The sequence below is a fragment of the Gymnodraco acuticeps genome, unplaced genomic scaffold, assembly GCF_902827175.1.
Source record: "Gymnodraco acuticeps unplaced genomic scaffold, fGymAcu1.1, whole genome shotgun sequence".
In the NCBI taxonomy this organism is placed as follows: Eukaryota; Metazoa; Chordata; class Actinopteri; order Perciformes; family Bathydraconidae; genus Gymnodraco; species Gymnodraco acuticeps.
Genome location: NW_022990342.1, coordinates 15,001 through 38,736, shown reverse-complemented (window position 1 = coordinate 38,736; position 23,736 = coordinate 15,001). Strand labels below are relative to the sequence as shown.

The 23,736-nt window shown below is 45.4% G+C and overlaps 1 protein-coding gene across 1 annotated transcript in view; it reads right to left on the bottom strand.

The window, feature by feature from the left end:
- Positions 1-23,736, bottom strand: part of LOC117551001 (protein NLRC3-like) — a 23,821-nt gene continuing 85 nt past the window's right edge. The window contains 17 exon segments of the mRNA XM_034223652.1: positions 1-1,289; positions 1,782-1,923; positions 2,043-2,159; positions 2,726-2,985; positions 3,889-4,106; positions 4,507-4,553; positions 5,021-5,061; positions 5,196-5,293; positions 6,616-6,680; positions 7,667-7,712; positions 14,479-14,649; positions 18,209-18,379; positions 18,810-18,986; positions 19,500-21,009; positions 21,012-21,422; positions 21,825-22,024; positions 23,411-23,566. Of these exon segments, the coding sequence (XP_034079543.1) occupies positions 955-1,289; positions 1,782-1,923; positions 2,043-2,159; positions 2,726-2,985; positions 3,889-4,106; positions 4,507-4,553; positions 5,021-5,061; positions 5,196-5,293; positions 6,616-6,680; positions 7,667-7,712; positions 14,479-14,649; positions 18,209-18,379; positions 18,810-18,986; positions 19,500-21,009; positions 21,012-21,422; positions 21,825-22,024; positions 23,411-23,535 (4,134 nt within the window). The 5' untranslated portion in view covers positions 23,536-23,566 and the 3' untranslated portion in view covers positions 1-954.

Here is a 23,736-nt window from a genome sequence, read left to right as displayed (position 1 = left end):
AATATAATATTTGTAAACCTGAAGAGTCAGTGCCTCAGCAGCCATGAACCTCACTGCAGAAGCTTATAGACATCTACGTTTTTTGTGCCCCACCACTTTTGCACATATAGAAACGCCACTGTATGTATCTATCTATCTATCTATATAAATCTCACAATGGGGTAGGTTACAGGAAGTTTTCATCAACAGATTGTTTTAGTCTGGCTTCACTGATTGGTTGCACACACTTTAAATGTACTGGCTATGCAAAACAGATGGTGCGGCTCATTATCATATTAGAAAACGCCCGTTTTTTAGGCGAGAAAAACGCCCGTTTTTTAAAAAAATGGGCGGAATAGTGGCATATTGGGCTTTCCATACTCGCGGGGGTTTAATGTGAGCGCCATGGTCATTTTATGTTCGTGTAAAAGCACATTTTTCACTCGCGCGCTAAAATATTGACCCAATTCTGGCTCCATAAACTGGCTCAGTGCAAAGAAGTAGACAGGGTTGGGAGAGAGTGAAGAGAGAGAGAGAGGTTCCAGTTTGTTCTGTTGAGATAATTCAGGAGAATATTTGTCATTATTCCAATGATAATAAACAAACATTTGCATACAAAATATTTGTCCACTCATATGGTGATAAGAGTATTAAAAACTTGACAAATATTCCTCTAAGGTACATTTAGAACAGATACAAAATGTGCGATTAATTTGCGATTAACTATTTTAATCGACTGACAGCCCTAATATATATATATATATATATATATATATATATATATATATATACATACATACACCAAAGGAAGGCCAATACGGGTAGCTGCTCTCAGGAGGGAGTCCAGGAGAAAAGAGAGAAGGAAAGTGGCCTTCGCTCAGAATCTGTGTTACCTTCAAGGACGAGGGGAAAAATGTACAGGTAACAAAAAAGAGGACTAGACTTCAACTGTCACACACTCCACGAGGTTTAGCCTCAGCTCAAGTTGAGCTCTCTGTAAAGATACGGGTCCAGCTCTCGGAGAGCATTGATCAGAACCCTGCTGGCTGCAGCTCCTTTATTTCGCACCGTGTCCACCACCTCTCGTGCTCCGTCATGTTTGGATTTGGTTCTGGCTGACGTCATTTCAGATTCACTGATCACTTCAGAATCAAAGAGTTTATCCAGAAGGACGTTCAACACAGTTGGAGACACTCTTTGAATGAACTCTGTCCGAACTGAGAACAGCCTCTGGTCTGCTGGGACTCTGATCTCTGCTGAGACTCTGCTCTCTGCTGGGACATTTCTCTGGGACAATGCAAGTCTTGGACCTGGTAGATGAACAGGGAAAATACTTTTGTTAACCAACAATCACATTAAACAGATCTCTTAAAAATTAAAGTAACTCGACAATCCCAGAGGTGGATTTCTGTTCGGTTAAAGTTATAATATGTAACATTTCCTCATTCAAATAGATAAAAACTCCTACACCTGTATTATTTATACTTGGTTGAGTTGTCTTCATAGATTATCTCAAATGGTTCAGAGAGATGTGTAATTTTAAAGGTAACAGTACGTTCATCACGGTCTCCTGTAATGCTGTAATCCATTTAAGCATGAGAAGCTGAAGACTACAACTCCCATGATGCCACGCTGTTTCACCACCACACCACACTAGTTATTACTATAGTTATAGAACATTACAGGTTGTGTGTTTAATGCGTAATGATGCGCTGCCATGGAGCCTTAATAGAGAAGGCTATGAGATGGAGCTTTAGAGTTATCAGTCTATCACTGGGTCTGAGCTCAGGTGGAGTCTTTACCTTCCAGTGGCACGCGGTAATTCCATACTATGTTTCCACCTTGGTCCTTGACCCTCAAATCCACTCTCTCTGTGCTCGTCGTCAGGGAAACTTGAAATGTCGGATCGTAATCTGGTCCCAAACTTGATTCAAATGTTTTACTCTGAAAGCCAGAAGCAGAAGTTAAACGTGTATCTGTTTCTTTCCTGATTGTGGATCCACATGCAGATACATGTGTGTTAATGATCATTGTGTTCCTTTAGAGGAGTATCAGTGACTCACCTCAGGCTGAATGAAGAAGCCCTCAGGTTCACAGTGTACACTGTAACCTTTGTACAGTTCCAGCTCACAATCGGTGGAGATTGTGATGTTCACAGCAGGTCTGTGTTGATCAGCAACCTTCAGTAACAGAGTAACTTTAGTTATGCTCAGATAGTCAAGGCAACTTTATTAAGGATCACATTAAACAACAACAAACGTTGACAGACCTGCTCCACAAAGTGATGAGATACACAATCAATCACAACATAATTATAAGTATTTATTGCCTTTGTAAAGGAATATTACAAATAGATTATTTTAATTCTTTGAGATAAGCTATTGAAGAAGTTATTCCAACGTTAACCAAAACACAAACCGTCTGTGTCGGTTATACAACACAAAAGGCTGCTGCCCAAGCTGTAACATGTGGCTGGTAGGGATGAGATCACGTTGTCTTGGCAGTGATTCATCTCAGCAGGTCTTTCAGGTCTGTGTGATGTGTTTAACATTAAAGCCATCAGTTTCCACAGACAGAAAGACATGCTGAGAGAGAATCATACAAAACCACAAAGAGCGATCTGAAGATTTACAGTTCAGATAGATCTTATTCTTCTCCCAGCACGAGAAGGTTTGAGAAGAGGAGCAGTGTGTGTGGAAACAGCTGTGGTTTAAACCAGTGTTTAGTCTGATGGTGAGCACATTACCTCCTTCTTAGGGACGTTTTTCTGCAGCAGATGTACATCCAGTATTTGCTCCTCTCTGACCGGGGGTCTTAGGAACACCAGAATCTTGCCCTTTATCCGCAGAAGCAGAACCCTTTTAATGACATCCCAGACCAGGCCAAAGAGAGAGAGGTGAGGCACCTTCACCACCACGTGAGTGCGTGTGACCTCCAGCGGCTCCAAGATGCTCAGGCCTTCATCAGTGATGTGGACGACAGACAACAGGCCGTCCAGGAGCAGCGCTGTGGAGCAAAGAGCAGGTCATCTGTTGCATTGCTGCTGAAACAGCTTCATCGTATTCAATGTCACACCACTTTAGCTCAGAGCTAATGCTCATCTAATGTCATTCACTTTGGAGCCTCACTAGGATGTACCAGTTTATATCCTCCACCTTTTATTCTAATGTTTCATTATTGTTCCGCCCCCTGTGATCTTTCTGGATGTGAGCATTTGCTGTTAAACTTTATTAATTCTTTTTTATTCACCAGACTGCTGAAATGTTTGTAATCTGCTGCCAGAACAACTTGACTGTGTCCGGTCTCATGTCTGAGTGATTCTCTAGATGTGTGAAGAGTTTTCTAAAGCTTTTAGGGCGTAGAAAGTCTACAGCTGAGCATGCTGTGGACTGACAAATCACAGTTTAAATCTCTTTAATATTACAGTGAGGAGACTGCAGAGGGCCCAAAGAAAAACGAACTCAGTATTTAGAGCTGCATTGCATCGTATGCTTCAATAATGATGTCATGCAACACATCGACTAAATGGATGTTTTAATAATTGAATTCTTCTTCCTTTGAATCAGATTAGGTGCCTGAATTATACTGTTGCTATATTTGTTAAACTAGTTTAATAAAGCTGCTTTATAACTCTTGAACGCTAGTGAATAGTATAAAGTGTTAATCATTGTATAGTGTATTTGTTAACACTAGATTACATTACATTACATGTCACTTGTTAGACGCTTTTATCCAAAGCGACTTACATACTCAATACTGTGGGCAATCCCCACAGGAGCAATTTGGGGTGAAGTGTCTTGCCCAGGGACACAACGACATGCTGACTGCAGTGGGGTTTGAACCTGTGACCTCCTGATCCGAATACCAACTCACAACCCACTGCACCACACGCCTCCTAGATGTCTTTACCATCCTCTGTCTCACTGTGTGGCAGGTGGAGCTGGCAGACGGCAGCTTCATCAGAACTCTTCACCTCGAACAGCGGCCCTGCTGCCTTCTTGCCAGCTGATTGGAGGAAGCTCTCCTCCCAAGGGACCGTCCTGTACAGAAGCTCCGCCTCCTGAGCCATGACGAACACCAGGCCAGTCGAAGCGCACTGGAACTCACCTGGACCAGGACACCTGAACCTGTAGACACACAGGGGACAGGTTACTACAACAAGCCTTCACTGGCCTGTGTTCTGACTGACAGGTGTTCATCCAGCTGGAGTCTGACCTGGAGGAGGGTTTGTTGAAAGATCTGAAACACCTGATGATTACAGGAACATCACTGAAGATGTGTCCACATGCATCAGAATGTGTGTGCAAACACATTTTCATTAAATTAACAAAATGTCTAGTCCAGCGAGGATCTAGACTGGCACAGGAAAACAATCCTTCCTACACACAGAGGCATTGTTTTATTTACGTCTGTTGGAAAGAGATTGGATGCAATACCTCAAGGTGAAAGACATGAAATCAAACACAATTAAATGAATATATATTTGTCATGTGTTTAAAATAATGTTTGGTCATGTTATAGGATTACCTGTATGAAGACTCAGTTGTGAGTTCAGGTGAGAAGGATTCAGGAGCCTGGAACAAACAAAGGTAGTTATTTTAATAGAAATCAAGTTAAATTCTAGCTTCATGAAACCAAACCACAATTCCACAACATATTCAGACCAATTTGAAAAATGCAAATGAGTCTGAATCATCTGAGTTCATCGACAATTTCAAACGGGTTATTAACGTGTTAACATGTCACAGCAGTACCAGCCAATCACAGCACATTATTACCAGCCAATCACAGCACAGTAGTAGCAGCCAATCACAGCACAGTATTACCAGCCAATCACAGCACAGTATTACCAGCCAATCACAGCACAGTATTACCAGCCAATCACAGTAACAGTCAATCACAGCACATTGGGGCGGGATATTGTTTAGGTTTCTAGATCAATTGCGAGCGTTAGTGCATTTAACTTGACAGCCCTAATAATTATATTTCATTCAGTGGTGAAATAAATATACTCCACTCTGTTCAACTGCTCCTCTCTCACCTTTCTGTCTGTCTTCACTTCCTGTTCCACATCGGAGTCACCTGATGGAGAGAGGTGGGAACAGAGAAACATAATCATAAAGCAATAATAATAATTCTTGTAGTATAAATATATTTTAAGATCAGATTTAATGTACAATAGTTTGATGAATGGAGGATATGGTTTCAGTACTCACAGGTCTTCTGCATCTTGGCTGTGATCGTCTCACCTCTGATCCTGCAGGGATGAACACAATCCAACAGTTTTGGATCAAGTTTAAAATAAGTGTTTGTTCTTTGAGTCAGCTTCAGAGTCCTGACTGATCTCATGCTTTACATCCCATCATATCTTCTCTGCAACACTACGACTGAGTGCCACAGCTCTCAGCTGCATCACAGGAAGTAACTGCTCATTAGGCTAGAAACTAAAAACATGACAGGAAACAAAACAGAAAACCTTTTCCACTCTTCTGTAAAATCCTATATGTCTGTTAGAAAGTTGCTAACTAACTAAATGTGGCTTTGCATTTTCAGCTTACAATATATAGTTGATGGAAGAATGAAAGAACCTGCAGTCAGTGGTAACATCACTGATCTGTTGTGATTCCCCAGTGAGAGAAACACCTCCCTGTGTTTAATACAATACTGCTGAACCAGCAGAGACCCCGTACTGACCCGAGAGTCTCCAGTCTGCAGTCTGGACTCTCCAGAAGATCTCTCAGCAGCTTCTCTGAATCCTGCAGAGCGTTCTCACTCAGGTCCAGATCTCTCAGATGGATGTTGGACTTCAGAGCTGAGGCCAGAGCAGAACAGCTGATCTCTGACAAGCTGCAGCCACTCAGTCTGAATAAAGAACACATGATGTAACTTTAGAAAACAATGCTCCTGTTTGAAATAACTCCAGGTTTAATAATCTGCTCAGAGCTGAAGAAGGTCAGAAAGTGGAAACTCCAAACAGGTTAAAAACGGTAAGATACAGAAAGAGGGAAAGAGCTCTCATTAATATTAAAGACAACGTGCTTCTACTTCAATACAACGAGGAGACTTCACATCTGAGACTCTGCTCCATCTACACTAACTCATGATGTGCAGCTAGACAAATACAAACCACAGAAACTGATTCAACTCAAGATCACAACGATACAAGGATCACAATTCAGGATGAATTTTAAATGTGAAGAAAAACCTCCAGAATATGTATTTTAGGAACAGTGGAGTCATCAAATCACAGCATCTTCAGAGTGAACTATTCAGTCAGTATCAGCATCATGTAGCTTCAGGAACATGTTGGAAACAGCAACAACTGAACATACTTGTTATTGTTGGATCGTTTTAATATAATCATTTAATTAATGTATTTGATATCATTTGTTAAAATCATGATGGAGAATACAAGATGAATTTCAGCTGTTTAAAAGGTTCAGAGTGAATTCTTCAGTGAAGGTTTTTGTTATATTTAAATGTAAAGATCAACATTGTTATTATTAATGCTAGAGTTGCATAATGCCGCATGATTGCCAGTATGGCTGCGGCTAATTTTGGTTTATTTCATTTTTGAGTTATTCTGTGCTTTTGCCCCCACTTATTGTGTTTTCCCTTTGTTCCTGTTTCAGTTACTGAGAGCTGAAGGTGATGGTGTTGGTGTCCGAGGTGGTGGCTTCCCCCGGGTTTTTGGATCTTTTCTCCGTGTGATTGTGTGAGTGTGGAACACGTGTGACCGGGGTGACTTAAGTTGGTTTTTGCAGGATCCCTCCACTCATTCGTTGACCCTCTCCCCCCTCAGCCCCCTTGTTAGTTTTCCTTTTTGGATATAGCCTTGTGTGAATGTTTTTAAAAATTGTATTTTTACCATTCTACACGAATAAACTGTTCTATTTTTGATAGTTGAACCACGTCTCTTGTTCCATCAATCACCAAACCTGTGTGTCCTAGTCAGGGGCGCCGCCAGGGATTTTGGGCCCCAGATATCACATTGGTTACTTAAACATTTTTTTCTTAATGTTCTAAAGTAGTTTGGGCCCCAGGCAGTAACTGTGGAGGCGTGTGGCTCTGTGGGGTGTCCGTAGGTGTTCGGATCAGGGGGTCACAGGTTCAAACCCCACTGCAGTCAGCATGTCGTTTTGTCCTTGAGACACTTCACCCCAAATTGCTCCTGTCGGGATTGTCCACAGTATTGAGTATGAAAGTCGCTTTGGTTAAAAACGTCTAACAAGTAACATGTAATGTAATGTCAGTCACGGGCCCTTAGAATCGTCCTAACTTTTCACCCCCTTACGGCGCCCCTGGTCCTAGTGACTTAAAACTCGTTATATTTCCCTGGGTGAAATTCCCGGGGTGGCGTTGTCGGACTTAGTGGTTTAACCAAACTACTGTTAAATCAATATATTTATTCTGCGGCCGCTGCCACAAACTGGCATTATGCAACTCTAGCATTAAGAGGCTCAGTGAGGATCAGAGTGATATCAGCCTGATGTCTGCAGCTCAGAGTCAACACAACTCTCACATATTCATCTCAGCACACAAGTTAAAGATGGAGAACTGACCTGAGAGTCTCCAGTCTGCAGTCTGGACTCTCCAGAAGATCTCTCAGCAGCTCCACTCCTGAATCCTGCAGAGCGTTGTGACTCAGGTCCAGATCTCTCAGATGGATGTTGGACTTCAGAGCTGAGGCCAGAGCAGAACAGCTGATCTCTGACAACCTGCAGCTCCACAGTCTGAATAAAGAAAACATGATGAGGATACAAATCAGTTTATAATCCAATCAGATGTTCAGGTATATTAAGTGTAGCTCAACATTCCTGTCTCCTAATCAATGAGCTTTTCCCTGAATTACAGTGACTGTCATTCTGTTATTGTGGATCATCATAATATCAGCCTTCTGTTTATTATCTGTGAAAACATTGAAATCAATGGGAAGCAATAAAAACATGTATACTTCAGAGATCAATGTGAAACTAATATTAGTTCAGATGAACTTCTTTATTCAGATGTGACCATTTACTAAAGACAACATACATTTACTTGAACAACTAACAGTGGTTCTATTTCGTCCCTACTGACCGCCAGAGGCGGTGCTTTAAGCACGGGATATGTCCATAGCCCGCATGCACAGCTCGAGTACCAATAACAACAAAGTCACCTGTGACCCACGTGACACCGGCTATATCAGCTGGTGTCGTCAGAAGATCTGTTCCTTTCATCTTCTCGCTGCGCGAGGTTACCGTGGCTACATGTTTGTAGCCTACAGCATTCAGATTTGAACGTTTGATCTGAGGGATTGCTCTGCAAGCAGCTGGCCGCGTGCAGCTTCGCGACTGACAGTCGGAGCTACGGGTCGTTAACGCGTCCTCCAGGAGCTGTGGCCGGCTGTGCAGAGCCTCGACAGACAGGTTTGTGTCAGCTTGTTGCTGGTGATGGCTGTGTCCCCGCACCCTCTACCAGCCAAGTTGTCCTGATTGCTGTCTTATTTTTTGTTTGGCTTAGACTTTCTGGTGACGACAGTGTTCCCGCTTCCTCTCCCATAAAGTTGCCCTTATGCTCTTTTGAAAGTTCTGCTTGTGGCGTTGTGCCCGAGCTATCATTAGTATTTGAGTCCCAGCTTTGGCTGCGTCCCTCATTCAATTTAGTATGGAAAGCCCGCTCCCGGTAACATAGGGTTTGATTGCAGTAGCGCTAGATCGTTGTTTACTGCTCCTAGTACTAGACTTTTTGAACATCCGGTTTCACTATGAGTGAATTATTAACTCAGCCGGTGAGGGCAGTGCTCCCGCTCCCGGTAACATAGGGTTTGATTGCAGTAGCGCTAGATCGTTGTATTACTGCTCCTAGTACTAGACTCCTAGCACTAGGATGATATGCAGAGAACATCTTCACTGCGGGTGCTGTGTGTTCCGCATGTGCGGTTACTACTGTAACCATGGCCTACGGTTCTATGCGGGCTGTTCTCTTTCTTAGAAGCTAATTATCTGGTCTTAACATTGTGTTCTGACTTGGTTGCTTGATTGTTAGCAGCAGCCTTTTGGATAACACCTTGCATGTACTGTTAAGCTTCATTATTTAACTCAGCCGGTGAGGGCAGTGCTCTCGCTTCCGCTCCCGGTAAACGCATGGTATGGTTGCAGTAGCGCTATATCGTTGTATTTACTGCTCCTAGTACTAGACTCCTAGCACTAGGACGATATGCAGAGAACAATCTTCACTGTGTGTGCTGTGTGCTCTGCATGTGTGGCCATTAAGGAGGATTTCATCCTCCCAATATTATATTATCTAGTGGGCAGCCGTTTGGCTGAAACTTTTAGGCACCGGCCACAGTTACTACTGTAACTAAGGTTCTAAGCCGTAAGTACTGGCCATAATTACTACTGTAACTACGGTTCCAAGCCGTGTAAGTACTGGCCATAGTCAATACCGTAACTACGGCTCTATGCTGTGTAAGTACTGGCCATAGTTACTACTGTAACTACGGTTTTAAGCCGTAAGTACTGGCCATAGTTACTACAGTAACTATGGTTCCAAGCCGTGCAAGTACTGGCCATAGTCAATACCGTAACTACGACTCTATGCTGCGTAAGTACTGGCCATAGTTACTACTGTAACTACGGTTCTAAGCCATGTAAGTACTGGCCATAGTTACTACTGTAACTACGGTTCCAAGCCATGCAAGTACTGGCCATAGTTACGACTGTAACTACGGTTCTAAGCCGTGTAAGTACTGGCCATGGTTACTGCTGTAACTACGGCTCTGTGCTGTTATCTTCTTTAGAAGCTAGTTATCTGGTCTTAAACATGTGTGGTATTTGACTTGATCTCGCTTGATCGTTAGCAGCAGCCGCTCGGCTAACGTCTTGCGTATACTGTTAAGCTTCTATTTTACCCAGCTAGGTGAAGGCAGTGCTCTCGCTCCCGCTCCCTCTGCCGGTAATGCGGATGTAGCTACATCCCTTTTTCTGTTCGGCGAGTAGTAGCACCGCTCTACTCTTCCCGTTCAGCAGGTAGCTGGTGAAGGCTGTGTTCCCGCACCCGCTCCCGGTTACGCTGCATCTGGCATTCGTCTCTAACTCAACCAGTGAAGGCAGTGTTCTCGCCCCCGCTCCTGGTAGACGCTGAACTGCCTAGTTTTTCCGTTAAGCAGATAGCCGGTGAAGGCTGTGTTCCCGCACCCGCTCCCGGTTACGCTGCATCTGGCGTTCGTCTCTAACTCAACCAGTGAAGGCAGTTCTCGCCCCCGCTCCTGGTAGACGCCAAACTGCCTCGTGTTTCCGTTAAGCTGGTGAAGGCTGTGTTCCCGCACCCGCTCCCGGTTACGCTGCATCTGGCATTCGTCTCTAACTCAACCAGTGAAGGCAGTGTTCTCGCCCCCGCTCCTGGTAGGCGCTGAACTGCCTTGTCTTTCCGTTTAGCAGGTAGCTGGTGAAGGCTGTGTTCCCGCACCCGCTCCCGGTTACGCTGCATCTTGCATTCGTCTCTAACTCAACCAGTGAAGGCAGTGTTCTCGCCCCCGCTCCTGGTAGACGCGGAACTGCCCTGTTTTTCCGTTAAGCAGGTAGCTGGTGAAGGCTGTGTTCCCGCACCCACTCCCGGTTATGCTGCATCTGGCATTCGTCTCTAACTCAGCCGGCAGTGTTCTCGCCCCCGCTCCTGGTAGACGCGGAACTGCCCTGTTTTTCTGTTAAGCAGGTAGCTGGTGAAGGCTGTGTTCCAGCACCCGCTCCCAGTTACGCTGCATCTGGCATTAGTCTCAAACTCAACCAGGGAAGGTAGTGTTCTCGCCCCCGCTCCTGGTAGACGCTGAACTGCTGTGTTTATTAATCCAGCCAGGTGAAGGTAGTGCTCTCGCTCCCGCTCCCTCTGCCGGTAACGTGGGTGTAATTACATCCCTCTTTCTGTTCGGCGAGTAGCAGCAACGCTCTACTCTTTCCATTAAGCAGGTAGCTGGTGAAGGCGGTGTTCCCGCACCCGCTCCCTGCTACGCTGCATCTGGCTACCTACAGAATGGTTCATTCATGTAGCGCCTGTATGGCTTCTCTTGAGCCCGAGGACGGCCACGACCGCTGCCCCTCCTGCCTCTGGCAGTCAGTGGGGACGAAATTCGAGCATCTGAGGGAGGTTCTCACGGTAAACGCCTGCATGAGCTGTAGCTGCATGCCTCGGGCGCTCAGAATGGCTAGAATCACTGAGGTGGAACGTCTGGCAGCAGCCAACAGACACCTCTCCTTGTCACATCCTCCTCTAGATCAATTTGGCCGTTCCCGGCGACTTGAGGGAGCGATGGCTATGTGTGCTCCCCCCAATAGAAGGACTAGAAACAGGCTGTCCTCTAAAGTGGATCGGCTAGCTGCCGATAGGGGCATGATGAAGTCGCCTCTTGGCCCTTCAGCCTGGGCCCGGTGTAGAGGCTGCTAGCGGGCCGCCTGTCCCCCCCCCCCTCCTTCGGTTGACTCCCCTCCTTTGGCTGACGCACCTGCTTTGGCTGACGCACCTCCTTCGGTTGACGCACCTCTGTATGAGGACGCCTTGTCGCTGGTACAGACTCGTCGCCAGGTTTCGCTGGCCCAGTCACCACTAACGGAGGCATGTAGGAGAGTCCTCCGTAGCGTACCAGTCGAGCCAGGGGAGCTGTTTAGGTCAGCTGCCCTGGAGGCACTGGAGCGTGCCGCCCAAGCTAGGCAGACCAGGCAGCAGCTCTCGGGTCTTCGCGGACCTGTGCCCACTCCCAGCAGGCCCAGGGGCCGCTATAGCAGCCGCACTCAGCCGCCGGATTGCAGGGGTGGTCTGCAGAGGTCTTAGCGGCCCACTCAACCGCCTCCCAATGACTTCGTGCCCCAGGTCGCCCGCCTTCCAGGCGGCCTCGTGCCCCAGAGTCTTACCGGCGCCCCCCAAGAGGCTCCAGGGGCCGGGGGGCTGGGCCCTGAAATTCCGGGGGCGGTCGTCGGCTGCTTTCCCAGCAGCAGCTCAGTTACTGGGCGGTCTGTACTTCCATCCCTTGGGTGGTTTTCACCTTAACCCAGGGGTACGGACTGCAGCTCCTGCCCCTAGCCTTCGGCTGGGTCTAATTGACAGTTGTCAGCGATCCGGCAGGGGCCCTAGCTCTGGCCCAATAGTTGTCCGTCCTTCTGTCCAAGGACGCAATCAAGCCAGTAAGACCCTCTGCTTAGCCCAGGGGGTTCTACTCGGCGTACTTTCTCGTGAGCAAGAAAGTCGGCGGATTTCGCCCGATCTTGGACCTCAGAGGAATCAAGAGATTCCTGAAGGTGCTGCCATTCTATATGCTGATCACTGCATATGCACAGGTGGAGTGGTTCTCAACCGTGGACTTGAGGGATGCCTACTTCCACGTGGGCCGGGCAAGAGGGTGCCTTATATTCAGTTCCTCCGGCCCTTGGGCAGACTGGCAGCTGCCTCGGCCGCTGGGCCCTTAGGCCCGCTGTCGTTGCGCCCCATGCAGATGTGGCTGAACAGCCTTCACTTGGACGCCAAGTGGCACAGGCACAGGGAAGTCAGGGTGTCGCAGCATTGCCTCCACTCTCTGTCACGCTGGAGGGGCAGGGCCTATCTCCTGGTGGGCGTGCCCATGGGCGCCATCCCATCCCGCCAGGAGACCATCACCATAGGTGCATGTCTCTCAGGGTGGGGTGCAGTGCGGCAGGGCAGGACCGTTCAGGGTCAGCGGTCTGCCCAGGAGAGTGCGCGCCAGGTCAACGTGCTAGAGTTTTGGGCTGTGCAGCTTGCACTCACGCACTTTCTACCCCAACTGGGGGGAAAGAATGTGCGTGTTCCTTGGGGACAGCATGTACGTTGTTGCTTAGACAACAGTCCCTTCTAGATAGTGGACGTTCTCACTCCACTCTGAATTTATGTGGCTGCGATTTCTTCCCGACATGTTCGGGTCGACGGCGTTCGGTGTCCCTCTTTATGAGAGGGGCTTTACGGCAGCATCCCCCTAGCACCCCGAGGGCTCCGGCTTGGGACCTGTCCCTGCTGCCGGATGCCCTATAATCTCCTCCCTTCGAGCCCCTGGCCCAGGTGGGGCTTAGGTGGCTGCCCACGAAGGATTTCTGCTTGCCATAGCCTCAGGGAAGCGAGTCGGGGAGTTGCATGTCCTCTCCATAAACAATACATGCCCGAGGTGGGACTCTCAGGCGTTGCCCTTTGGGCAAATGTGGCATTCCCGCCCGGGGTCCTTCCACAAACCCACTTCAATCAGCCTGCCCAGCTGGCACGCTTTCACATTCAGGAGTACGGCACGTCGAAGTTGCTGTGCCCTGGGGGTGCCCAAAGGGCATATAGGCTACTGCCTGTATACGGCAGGAGGAGCAACTCTTGATTTTGCCCTGGCGGCACTAAAGGAGGTGATGCCCTCTAACCAGTGGCTGCCCCACTGGGTTGTCGATACCATCTCACAGGCTTACGGGGCCAGTGGCCGCCCCCTGCCATCAGGCTGAGATGCCACTCTACAAGGAGCATCTCAACATCTTGGGCTGCCCTGAGGGTGGTGCCCCTGGAGACCATCTGCGCCGCGGCGTCGTGGGCGTCTTCTGGCACATTCTCCAGTTGTCATCAGGCCAATGTCGCCACTCCCCATTCTTTGGGCGTGGTCCTTTTGCCGAGCTCCGCTGTTTCCAGTGGTGAGCAAGGGCTTGGATTCTTCATGACATTGTTGGTATAAGTCATCCAGTGCTGAAAGCACCGCCTCTGGCGGTCAGTAGGGATAGAATAGAACGGCTGTAACTACGGTTCTATGAGTCCCGGATGACCGCCAGAGTTCCCTGTCACTCAGAATTCTTGTGTGCTCGCGAGAAGATTCTGGGAACAGATCCTCTGATAACACCGGCTGATATAGCCGGTGTCACGTGGGTCACAGGTGACTTTGTTGTTATTGGTACTCGAGCTGCGCATGCGCGCTATGGACATATCCAGTGCTTAAAGCACCGCCTCTGGCGGTCATCCGGGACACATAGAACCGTAGTTACAGCCGTAACTATCGATATCTAACATATATATTTTAAGAAACAGTCAACTTTTATGACTGCAGACTAAATGTATTACAAGAAAAATAAGAATATGAACAAAGCGACTGTGGCAGTGGGGTGTGGTTAGAGCGCCGGCTGCTGGAGGGATGGGGCTGGCTCCAGACAGCTGGACAAGGATCAGGTAACCAGGTGAACAGTAGAGCATGTCAGTAACCTGGTTCTTGTCTCTTGGTCTGGGTCCTGGGGTTAGAATGACTTGCCCCAAGAAAGCCTGTCACTGGCAGCAGTGTTCTGTCTGTTTCCTAAAGTATTAATGTATTGTTTGCACGCTGTGGCCAGTCAATAAAGCTTTCTTTTAGGCAAGCCTTCCTCTCCTTCTGTCCTTTTTAACTGGGTGAGCAGGAAAACCCTCACAACGACATACACAAATGTGTGGTTGTTCAAGCATTAGGTTCATTTGTCAATGAAACACATGAGATCTCCAGCAGTAACAGAGAGTCAGTGAACTGACCTGAGAGCCTCCAGTCTGCAGTCTGGACTCTCCAGAAGATCTCTCAGCAGCTCCACTCCTGAATCCTGCAGATCGTTGCCACTCAGGTTCAGATCTCTCAGATGGATGTTGGACTTCAGAGCTGAGGCCAGAGCAGAACAGCTGATCTCTGACAACCTGCAGAACTCCAGTCTGAATAAAGAACACATGATGTAACTTTAGAAAACAATGTTCCTGTTTGAAATAACTCCAGGTTTAATAATCTGCTCAGAGCTGAAGAAGGTCAGAAAGTGGAAACTCCAAACAGGTTAAAAACTGTAAGATACAGAAAGAGGGAAAGAGCTCTCATTAATATTAAAGACAACGTGCTTCTACTTCAATAAAACGAGGAGACTTCACATCTGAGACTCTGCTCCATCTACACTAACTCATGATGTGCAGCCAGACTAATACAAACCACAGAAACTGATTCAACTCAAGATCACAACGTTTACAAAGATCACAATTCAGGATGAATTTTAAATGTGAAGAAAAACCTCCAGAATATGTATTTTAGGAACAGTGGAGTCATCGAATCACAGCATCTTTAGAGTGAACTATTCAGTCAGTATCAGCATCATGTAGCTTCAGGAACATGTTGGAAACAGCAACAACTGAACATACTTGTTATTGTTGGATACATTTAATATAACTATTTAATTAATGTATTTGATATCATTTGTTAAAATCATGATAGAGAATACAAGATGAATTTCAGCTGTTTAAAAGGTTCAGAGTGAATTCTGCAGTGAAGGTTTTTTGTTGTTATATTTAAATGTAAAGATTAACATTGCATGATGCAACTCTAGCATTAAGAGGCTCAGTGAGGATCAGAGTGATATCAGCCTGATGTCTGCAGCTCAGAGTCAACACAACTCTCACATATTCATCTCAGCACACAAGTTGAAGATGGAGAACTGACCTGAGAGTCTTCAGTCTGCAGTCTGGACTCTCCAGAAGATCTCTCAGCAGCTCCACTCCTGAATCCTGCAGCTCGTTGTGACTCAGGTCCAGATCTCTCAGATGGATGTTGGACTTCAGAGCTGAGATCAGAGCAGAACAGCTGATCTCTGACAAGCTGCATAACTCCAGTCTGAATAATGAAAACATGATGAGGATACAAATCTGTTTATAATCCAATCAGATGTTCAGGTATATTAAGTGTAGCTCAACATTCCTGTCTCCTAATCAATGAGCTTTTCCCTGAATTACAGTGACTGTCTTTCTGTTATTGTGGATCATCATAATATCAGCCTTCTGTTTATTATCTGTGAAAACATTGAAATCAATGGGAAGCAAGAAAAACATGTATACTTCAGAGATCAATGTGAAACTAATATTAGTTCAGATGAACTTCTTTATTCAGATGTGACCATTTACTAAAGACAACATACATTTACTTGAACAACTAACAGTGGATATCTAACATATATATTTGAAGAAACAGTCAACTTTTATGACTGCAGACTAAATGTAGTACAAGAAAAATAAGAATATGTACAAAGCGACTGTGGCAGTGGGGTGTGGTTAGAGCGCCGGCTGCTGGAGGGATGGGGCTGGCTCCAGACAGCTGGACAAGGATCAGGTAACCAGGTGAACAGTAAAGCATGTCAGTAACCTGGTTCTTGTCTCTTGGTCTGGGTCCTGGGGGCAGAAGGACTTGCCCCAAGAAAGCCTGTCACTGGCAGCAGTGTTCTGTCTGTTTCCTAAAGTATTGATGTGTTGTTTGCAAGCTGTGGCCAGTCAATAAAGCTTTCTTTGAGGCAAGCCTTCCTCTCCTTCTGTCCTTTTTAACTGGGTGAGCAGGAAAACCCTCACAACGACATATACAAATGTGTGGTTGTTCAAGCATTAGGTTCAATGTTAATGAAACACATGAGATCTCCAGCAGTAACAAAGAGTCAGTGAACTGACCTGAGAGCCTCCAGTCTGCAGTCTGGACTCTCCAGAAGATCTCTCAGCAGCTCCACTCCTGAATCCAGCAGAGCGTTGTGACTCAGGTCCAGATCTCTCAGATGGATGTTGGACTTCAGAGCTGAGGCCAGAGCAGAACAGCTAATCTCTGACAACCTGCAGCCCCTCAGTCTGAATAAAGAACACATGATGTAACTTTAGAAAACAATGTTCCTGTTTGAAATAACTCCAGGTTTAATAATCTGCTCAGAGCTGAAGAAGGTCAGAAAGTGGAAACTCCAAACAGGTTAAAAACTGTAAGATACAGAAAGAGGGAAAGAGCTCTCATTAATATTAAAGACAACGTGCTTCTACTTCAATAAAACAAGGAGACTTCACATCTGAGACTCTGCTCCATCTTCACTAACTCATGATGTGCAGCCAGACAAATACAAACCACAGAAACTGATTCAACTCAAGATCACAACGTTTACAAAGATCACAATTCAGGATGAATTTTAAATGTGAAGAAAAACCTCCAGAATATGTATTTTAGGAACAGTGGAGTCATCAAATCACAGCATCTTCAGAGTGAACTCTTCAGTCAGTATCAGCATCATGTAGCTTCAGGAACATGTTGGAAACAGCAACAACTGAACATACTTGTTAGTGTTGGATAGATTTAATATAACTATTTAATTAATGTATTTGATATCATTTGTTAAAATCATGATGGAGAATACAAGATGAATTTCAGCTGTTTAAAAGGTTCAGAGTGAATTCTGCAGTGAAGGTTTTTTGTTGTTATATTTAAATGTAAAGATCAACATTGCATTATGCAACTTGTAGGAGCAAACACAATATCTGTGGCTCAAAGCCCACCCGTGCTCCGCGCCGTCCGTTAGATGAGTCAGATTGATAAAAGAGGGAGTTCAACACACCGGCATAAAAGTTATAACAATAATCTGATTTTAATACAGTAAAAAACACAATACGAAATACAGAGTGCCCTGAAACAGAACACTCCGGGCTCCCCGCTCTACTGCCGTGCCATACAGATATCGGGACCAGCCAGTCAGAAACAGGGGGCCTTTTGCATGAAGAAACAACAGTATATATGGACATATTTGGAGGTGGAGATGTGTCGGCTCTTCCGTCCCATTTTACTCCTAAGCGAATTAGAGTTCTGGGAAAAAGTATCTTTCTTCTGAACAGAGCGTGACAGCATCGGAACTATACAAGGTCAGAATCACTTTGTATCTTATACCTGGGTTAACTCCTTTAATTTCCCAGGGAAGATTTCACACAAACTATTCTTTTAAAACAATCAAACATTGTACACAGAAATATTGGTGCTTCGGATTATTCCCAGCAAGGAACCTTGAAAAAAGAACATGTGTGTGTGTTAGTGAGGGAAAGTGTATGTGTGTGTGTGTGTGTGTGTGTGTGTGTGTGTGTGTGTGTGTGTGTGTGTGTGTGTGTGCATGCTGATAAGCAGAGGCATATGTGTGTGTGTTGCTGATATCTGGGTTGAGGAGTTTATGTGTGTGTGCTGCATGAAGACAGGAGGGGGTGTAGGTGTGTGTGTCTGGGTCTCTGGGTCATGGAGTGTAAGTAAGAAGGTTTAGATATATAGGATTACTTTAAACAGTCCCAAATAATACATGTTCACTTCAATACAGTTCAAGATAATACCTGTTTACTTTAATACAGTTTAGAACAATATCTGTTTGCTTTAAACTGTAGCATTAAGATGCTCAGTGAGGATCAGAGTGATATCAGCCTGATGTCTGCAGTAACAGAGAGTCTGTGAACTGACCTGAGAGCCTCCAGTCTGCAGTCTGGACTCTCCAGAAGATCTCTCAGCAGCTCCACTCCTGAATCCTGCAGAGCGTTCTCACTCAGGTCCAGATCTCTCAGATGGATGTTGGACTTCAGAGCTGAGATCAGAGCAGAACAGCTGATCTCTGACAAACTGCAGCTCCTCAGACTGAATAAAGAAAACATGATGTAACTTTAGAAAACAATGTTCCTGTTTGAAATAACTCAATGTTTTAATAATCTGATCAGAGCTGAACAATGTTTTAACGTCAGCAATGATGTAGAAACAAATCCCTGATCATCTGGAACTCTCTGCAGCAGTTTCTCTCATCAGATGTTTAACAACTCCTTCCTCTCCCTCACAGCTCATCAGTACTGACAGCATCTCCACTGACTCATGGAGCACAGAGTGAGTCTGTGGAAGCTCAAACACTCTCCCTCACACATTCACCTTCTCTGATCTTTGCTATTCTTAAAGTTTGGATTCCATTTCCATTTGGAAACACAGAAAAAATATAAAGGCATTAAAATGTCTTCAGGCAAATTCTGAAAATCATAAACACAAACAGATCTGTATGAACTGCAGTCAGTGAACTGACCTGAGAGCCTCAAGTCTGCAGTTTGGACTCTTCAGTCCAGAACTGAGCAGCTCCACTCCTGAGTCCTTCATCTCTCTGTTGAAACTCAGGTCCAGATCTCTCAGGTGGGAGGGGTCAGACTTCAGAGCTGAGGCCACGACTTCACATTCAGTCTCTGAGAGTCCACAACCCGAAAGTCTATAATGACACATATATCACAACTTGTGTTAGTATAAAAACAGAGGAAACATTTAATTAACTTACTGAATTTGAAATGGAACAACTTTTAACATATTATGTCGATTTAATTTAGTAATAGAGTTTTTATTCATTGTCAGCCTGTCAGACATTATTTTAAACTCTTAAGCATTGTGGTAAAAACAGATCTGATTTAATGTTTAAGAAACTGCAATGATATATTAATAACTGCTTTCACCGATCACTGTAAATACTGCTGTATGTTGTGATCACATGCTGCTCTGAGAAAACCTCTAAAGTCCTTCATGTGTTTGACATGTCGCCTCCATCACTCAAAATAATGTGAAGAAAAGTTTTTTTTTTTTTTTATTATGTCACAATATATAAATAGAATAACTGGATCATTTAATTTTGCTCTCAGAGTATTTAACATCAAACATTTTATAGTGTTTATTTGAAGAAACAAACTTCTGATCCACATCAATTTATAAAGCTAATCACATCTGGACTTACTCTGCCTTCCTGCAGTTCCTCACAGCTGGTATCAGTCTCTGTCGTCCCTCCTTTGATGTGTGGTACTTCCTCAGGTCCAACTCATCCAGAACCTCCTCTGACATCTGCAGCATGTAGGCCAGAGCAGAGCAATGGATCTCAGAGAGTTCCTTCTCTGATCTGTTCCCTGACTTCAGGAACTCTGTGATCTCCTGATGTACTGAGTGGTCCTTCATCTCTGTCAGACAGTGGAAGATGTTGATGCTCCTGTCAGGAGAGATTTCATCACTTCTCATCTCCTTCAGGTTGTTGATGGCTCTCTGGATGATTTCTGGACTGTTGTCTGTGCGACCCAGCTGGCCTCTGAATAGTCTCTGGATGATCTTTGGACGTTTGTCTATGCGACCCCGCCGGCCTCCTAACAGTCTCTGGATGATTTCTGGACGGTTGTCTGTGCGACCCAGCAGGCCTCCTAACAGTCTCTGGTTGGACTCCAGAGAGAGGCCGTGGAGAAAGCGGACAAACAGGTCCAGGTGGCCATTTTCACTTCTGAGGGATTTCTCCATGGCTCCATTAAGGAAGACATCCAGGGATGGGTAAACCTGATCTCTGTTTTCACTGTTCTCATAGGGCCAGTCTCCCTGCAGGAAGTTCTTCAGTACCTCTGTGTCTCTGTTGGTGTAACAGTGCAAAATGTAGACTGCAGCCAGGAACTCCTGAATGCTCAGATGAACAAAGCAGTAGACTGTTTTCTGGAAGATCACACTCTCTCTTTTGAAGATCTCTGTACAAACTCCTGAGTGCACCAAGGCCTCGTTGACATCAAGATCACAGCGCTGCAGGTCTTCTTGGTAGAACATGATGTGTCCTTTCTCCAGGTGTTCAAACGCCAGCCTCCCCAGCTTCAGAAGAACCTCCCTGTCAGCCTCCGTCAGCTGCTGTGGACTCGTCTCATGTCCCGCTTTATACTTCTGCTTCTTTCTCTTGGTCTGGACCAGCAGGAAGTGTGAGTACATGTCAGTGAGGGTCTGGGGCAGCTCTCCTCTCTGGTCTGTAGTCAACATGTGGTCCAGAACTGCAGCAGTGATCCAGCAGAAGACTGGGATCTGACACATGATGTGGAGGCTCCTGGAGCTCTTGATGTGAGAGATGATTCTGCTGGACAGGTCTTCATCACTCGATCTCCTCCTGAAGTACTGCTCCTTCTGGGCGTCAGTGAAGCCTCGTACTTCTGTTACCCTGTCCACACACTCAGGAGGGATCTGATTGGCCGCTGCAGGTCTGGAAGTTATCCAGACGAGAGCCGAGGGAAGCAGCTTCCCCCTGATGAGGTTTGTCAGCAGCACGTTGACTGAGGACTGCTGAGAGACATCAGACACAACCTCACTGTTTCTGAAGTCCAGAGAAAGTCTGCTTTCATCCAGGCCGTCAAAGATGAGCAGCACTTTACAGACAGCCAGCTGCTCTGCTGTGACCTTCTGTAAGGTTGGATGGAAAACATGGAGCAGCCTGAGAAGACTGTACTGCTCACCTTGATCAGGTTCAGCTCCCTGAAGGAGAGCGGGATCACCAGACTGACATCTTGGTTTCCCAAACCCTCGGCCCAGTCCAGAGTGAACTTCTGCACTGAGAAGGTTTTTCCAACTCCAGCGACTCCGTTGGTCAGGACCGCTCTGATGAGAGTCTGTTGGTCAGGTGAGGCTTTAAAGATGTCCTGGCACTTGATTGGAGTGTCATGGTGGGTCTCTTTCTTGGAAGCTGTCTCCAGCTGCCTCACCTCATGTTGGGTATTAACCTCTTCACTCTGGCCTTGTGTGATGTAGAGCTCAGTGTAGATCCTGTTGAGGAGGGTTTCACTTCTATCAGTTCCTTCAGTCACTTGTTCACATCTCCTCCTCAGACTGAGCCTATGTTCATCTAGAACCTCCTGCAGACCACTATCTGCTGGAAGAGAAGGGAACATGAGAGAATCAGGAAAATGCTTTTGAGAATCTGAACAGTCAGGATTTTAAATGTCATGATTTTTATAAAACATTTTAATGTCTATACTTTACAACACAAAAGATCCTGGACATGAAGACTCCAGAAGGAACAACAAATACTAGCTGCCAGATATTTATACTATCATACGTAAATGTTATATAAGAGCTAGGCTAATGTAGTAATGTCTGAGTAAGACAGAAAGCGTTTTTTAGGGAAACACTGCTGTCCCAGGTGAAATATTTGTGTACACACTTTAAAACCAAAGCCTTGAAGAAGGGATCAGATGACACAGTTTTTCTATGGAAGATTAGACACCCAGCACCCAGACAGCGGTAAAGAGGCTGCATGTGTTCGGCCTCTTACTTTGTAAAATGCTCCATCTTTCTCCACACTGAGGACAGCAGGAGTCTCCTGATGGAGGAAGCTGCTCCCAGTATGAGGCGATGCACTGTCTGCAGAACCAGTGTCCACAGCTGGTAGAGACTGGATCCTTCAGGACGTCCTGACACAGAGCACAGCTGGACAGCTGCTCCTCCACAGGAACAGGACTCTTCCTCTTCCCTCTGTGGAGATGAACACATCCTTTACAGCACTTTACATTAGTGGAGCTGATTCTCACCAAAGGTACAACAATGTGGCAAATTCTAGTTTCATATTTAAAATAAAGTCTGTATCTCTAGATGATTGTTCATCCTGGTGAGGTAGATAGTGGTCAGTTATTCATATCATTAGGAAACCACACAGCTTTGTGTCTGGATTCATAACATCAGCTGAATTAATCTGGTACACTTTAGCACTATGAACCCAATTTACATTTAATTTCCTGTTAAAGGTGGGGTAGGTAATTTTGGAGTAACCAGCTAGTGTGCTAGAATTTGAAAATACACAGCCGGAGGAAATCTGCTACTTCCTCACAGAGCCCCTCCTCCAACACACACGAACGCGCACATGACCAATGAGGGCACGAGATAAGTTTGTGCCCAGATGGAAGGCTGACAGGCAGGTAGGCCATCCAGTTACTTTAGCCGGCTCAGATGATTGGTCGAGCTTTTTACAGCGCCACGGCTTCCACAGATGATATTATTTTATGGATTTTTTGTCAAAGCACTTCAAAGATATTCATTGCTATCGGGATGTTAAGAGCATTCCATGGAATATAACAACAAGTGTATCTCGAGCCGGTTTCTCAAACTTACCTAACCCACCTTTAATTAATTGCAATAAACATATGGAAAGGATGCCAACATAACAACATAATGATATTGATTTGAGTTAATGCTTCGTCAGGTCTGTCTGCAACACAACGAGCAAAATACTTTCAAATGTTTGTTTTCTGAATGGAGATCGGTTTGGTTAAAGCTAGGCTAACATTGTAGCGGATCCATCCACACTCAACATAACTCCATCCAGTCATTAGAACAGCAGCTATGATATTGTTAGCCCCACAGACAGTCTCTGGTTTATACAGGTACATGAATAACCCTGATTTAATATGAGGTGCTGTAGAGCTCTGGCTGCTGATGTTCCCTCTTCTGATTTATCTCAGCATGTCAGTGGCGACAGGAGCAGAATCTCAACACTGTTTTTGTATCAGAGCGTCACAAACTTTACTCTCAAATTGTAACTTTTCAAGTTGTGTGAATACCCTGGGGATATGAATTTCACATCTTTACTTGATTTGTGTTGCCAGGCACAAAATTGTGTCTGTGAATTGACCCTACATTTTATCGCACCGCACAAAATAAATATGCTAATGATAAATAAAACCAGCTCACCCGGTTGTTAGAATCATTATACTATACTCTACACATTGTTTCTGTACTCTACTGCCCTCATAATTATAATGTATGTAATATGTAATTATAATTATAAAATAACCGTTTTGATTATCAGATAATATAAACACTGAATCCTCTCCAGGTCAGGTCACAGTAGAAACAGACTCTTACTTCCTGTCTGAGGGTCCGGGTTCATCTCTGAAGTCTAGAGGTTCCTCTTTAGACCGGTCACTCTCCAGAGACAGACAGCTGGGGACTGGAGATTTGTCCTCTTCGTCTTCTTTAAAATCACTCATCTTCTCCAGTCTGAGAGATAAACCAGTAACACACACACACACACACACACACACACACACACACACACACACACACACACACACACACACACACACACACACACACACACACACACACACACACACACACACACACACACACACACACACACACACACAATGAATTGATGTGATTAATGTGTTAAAAAGCAGATCCTGGTG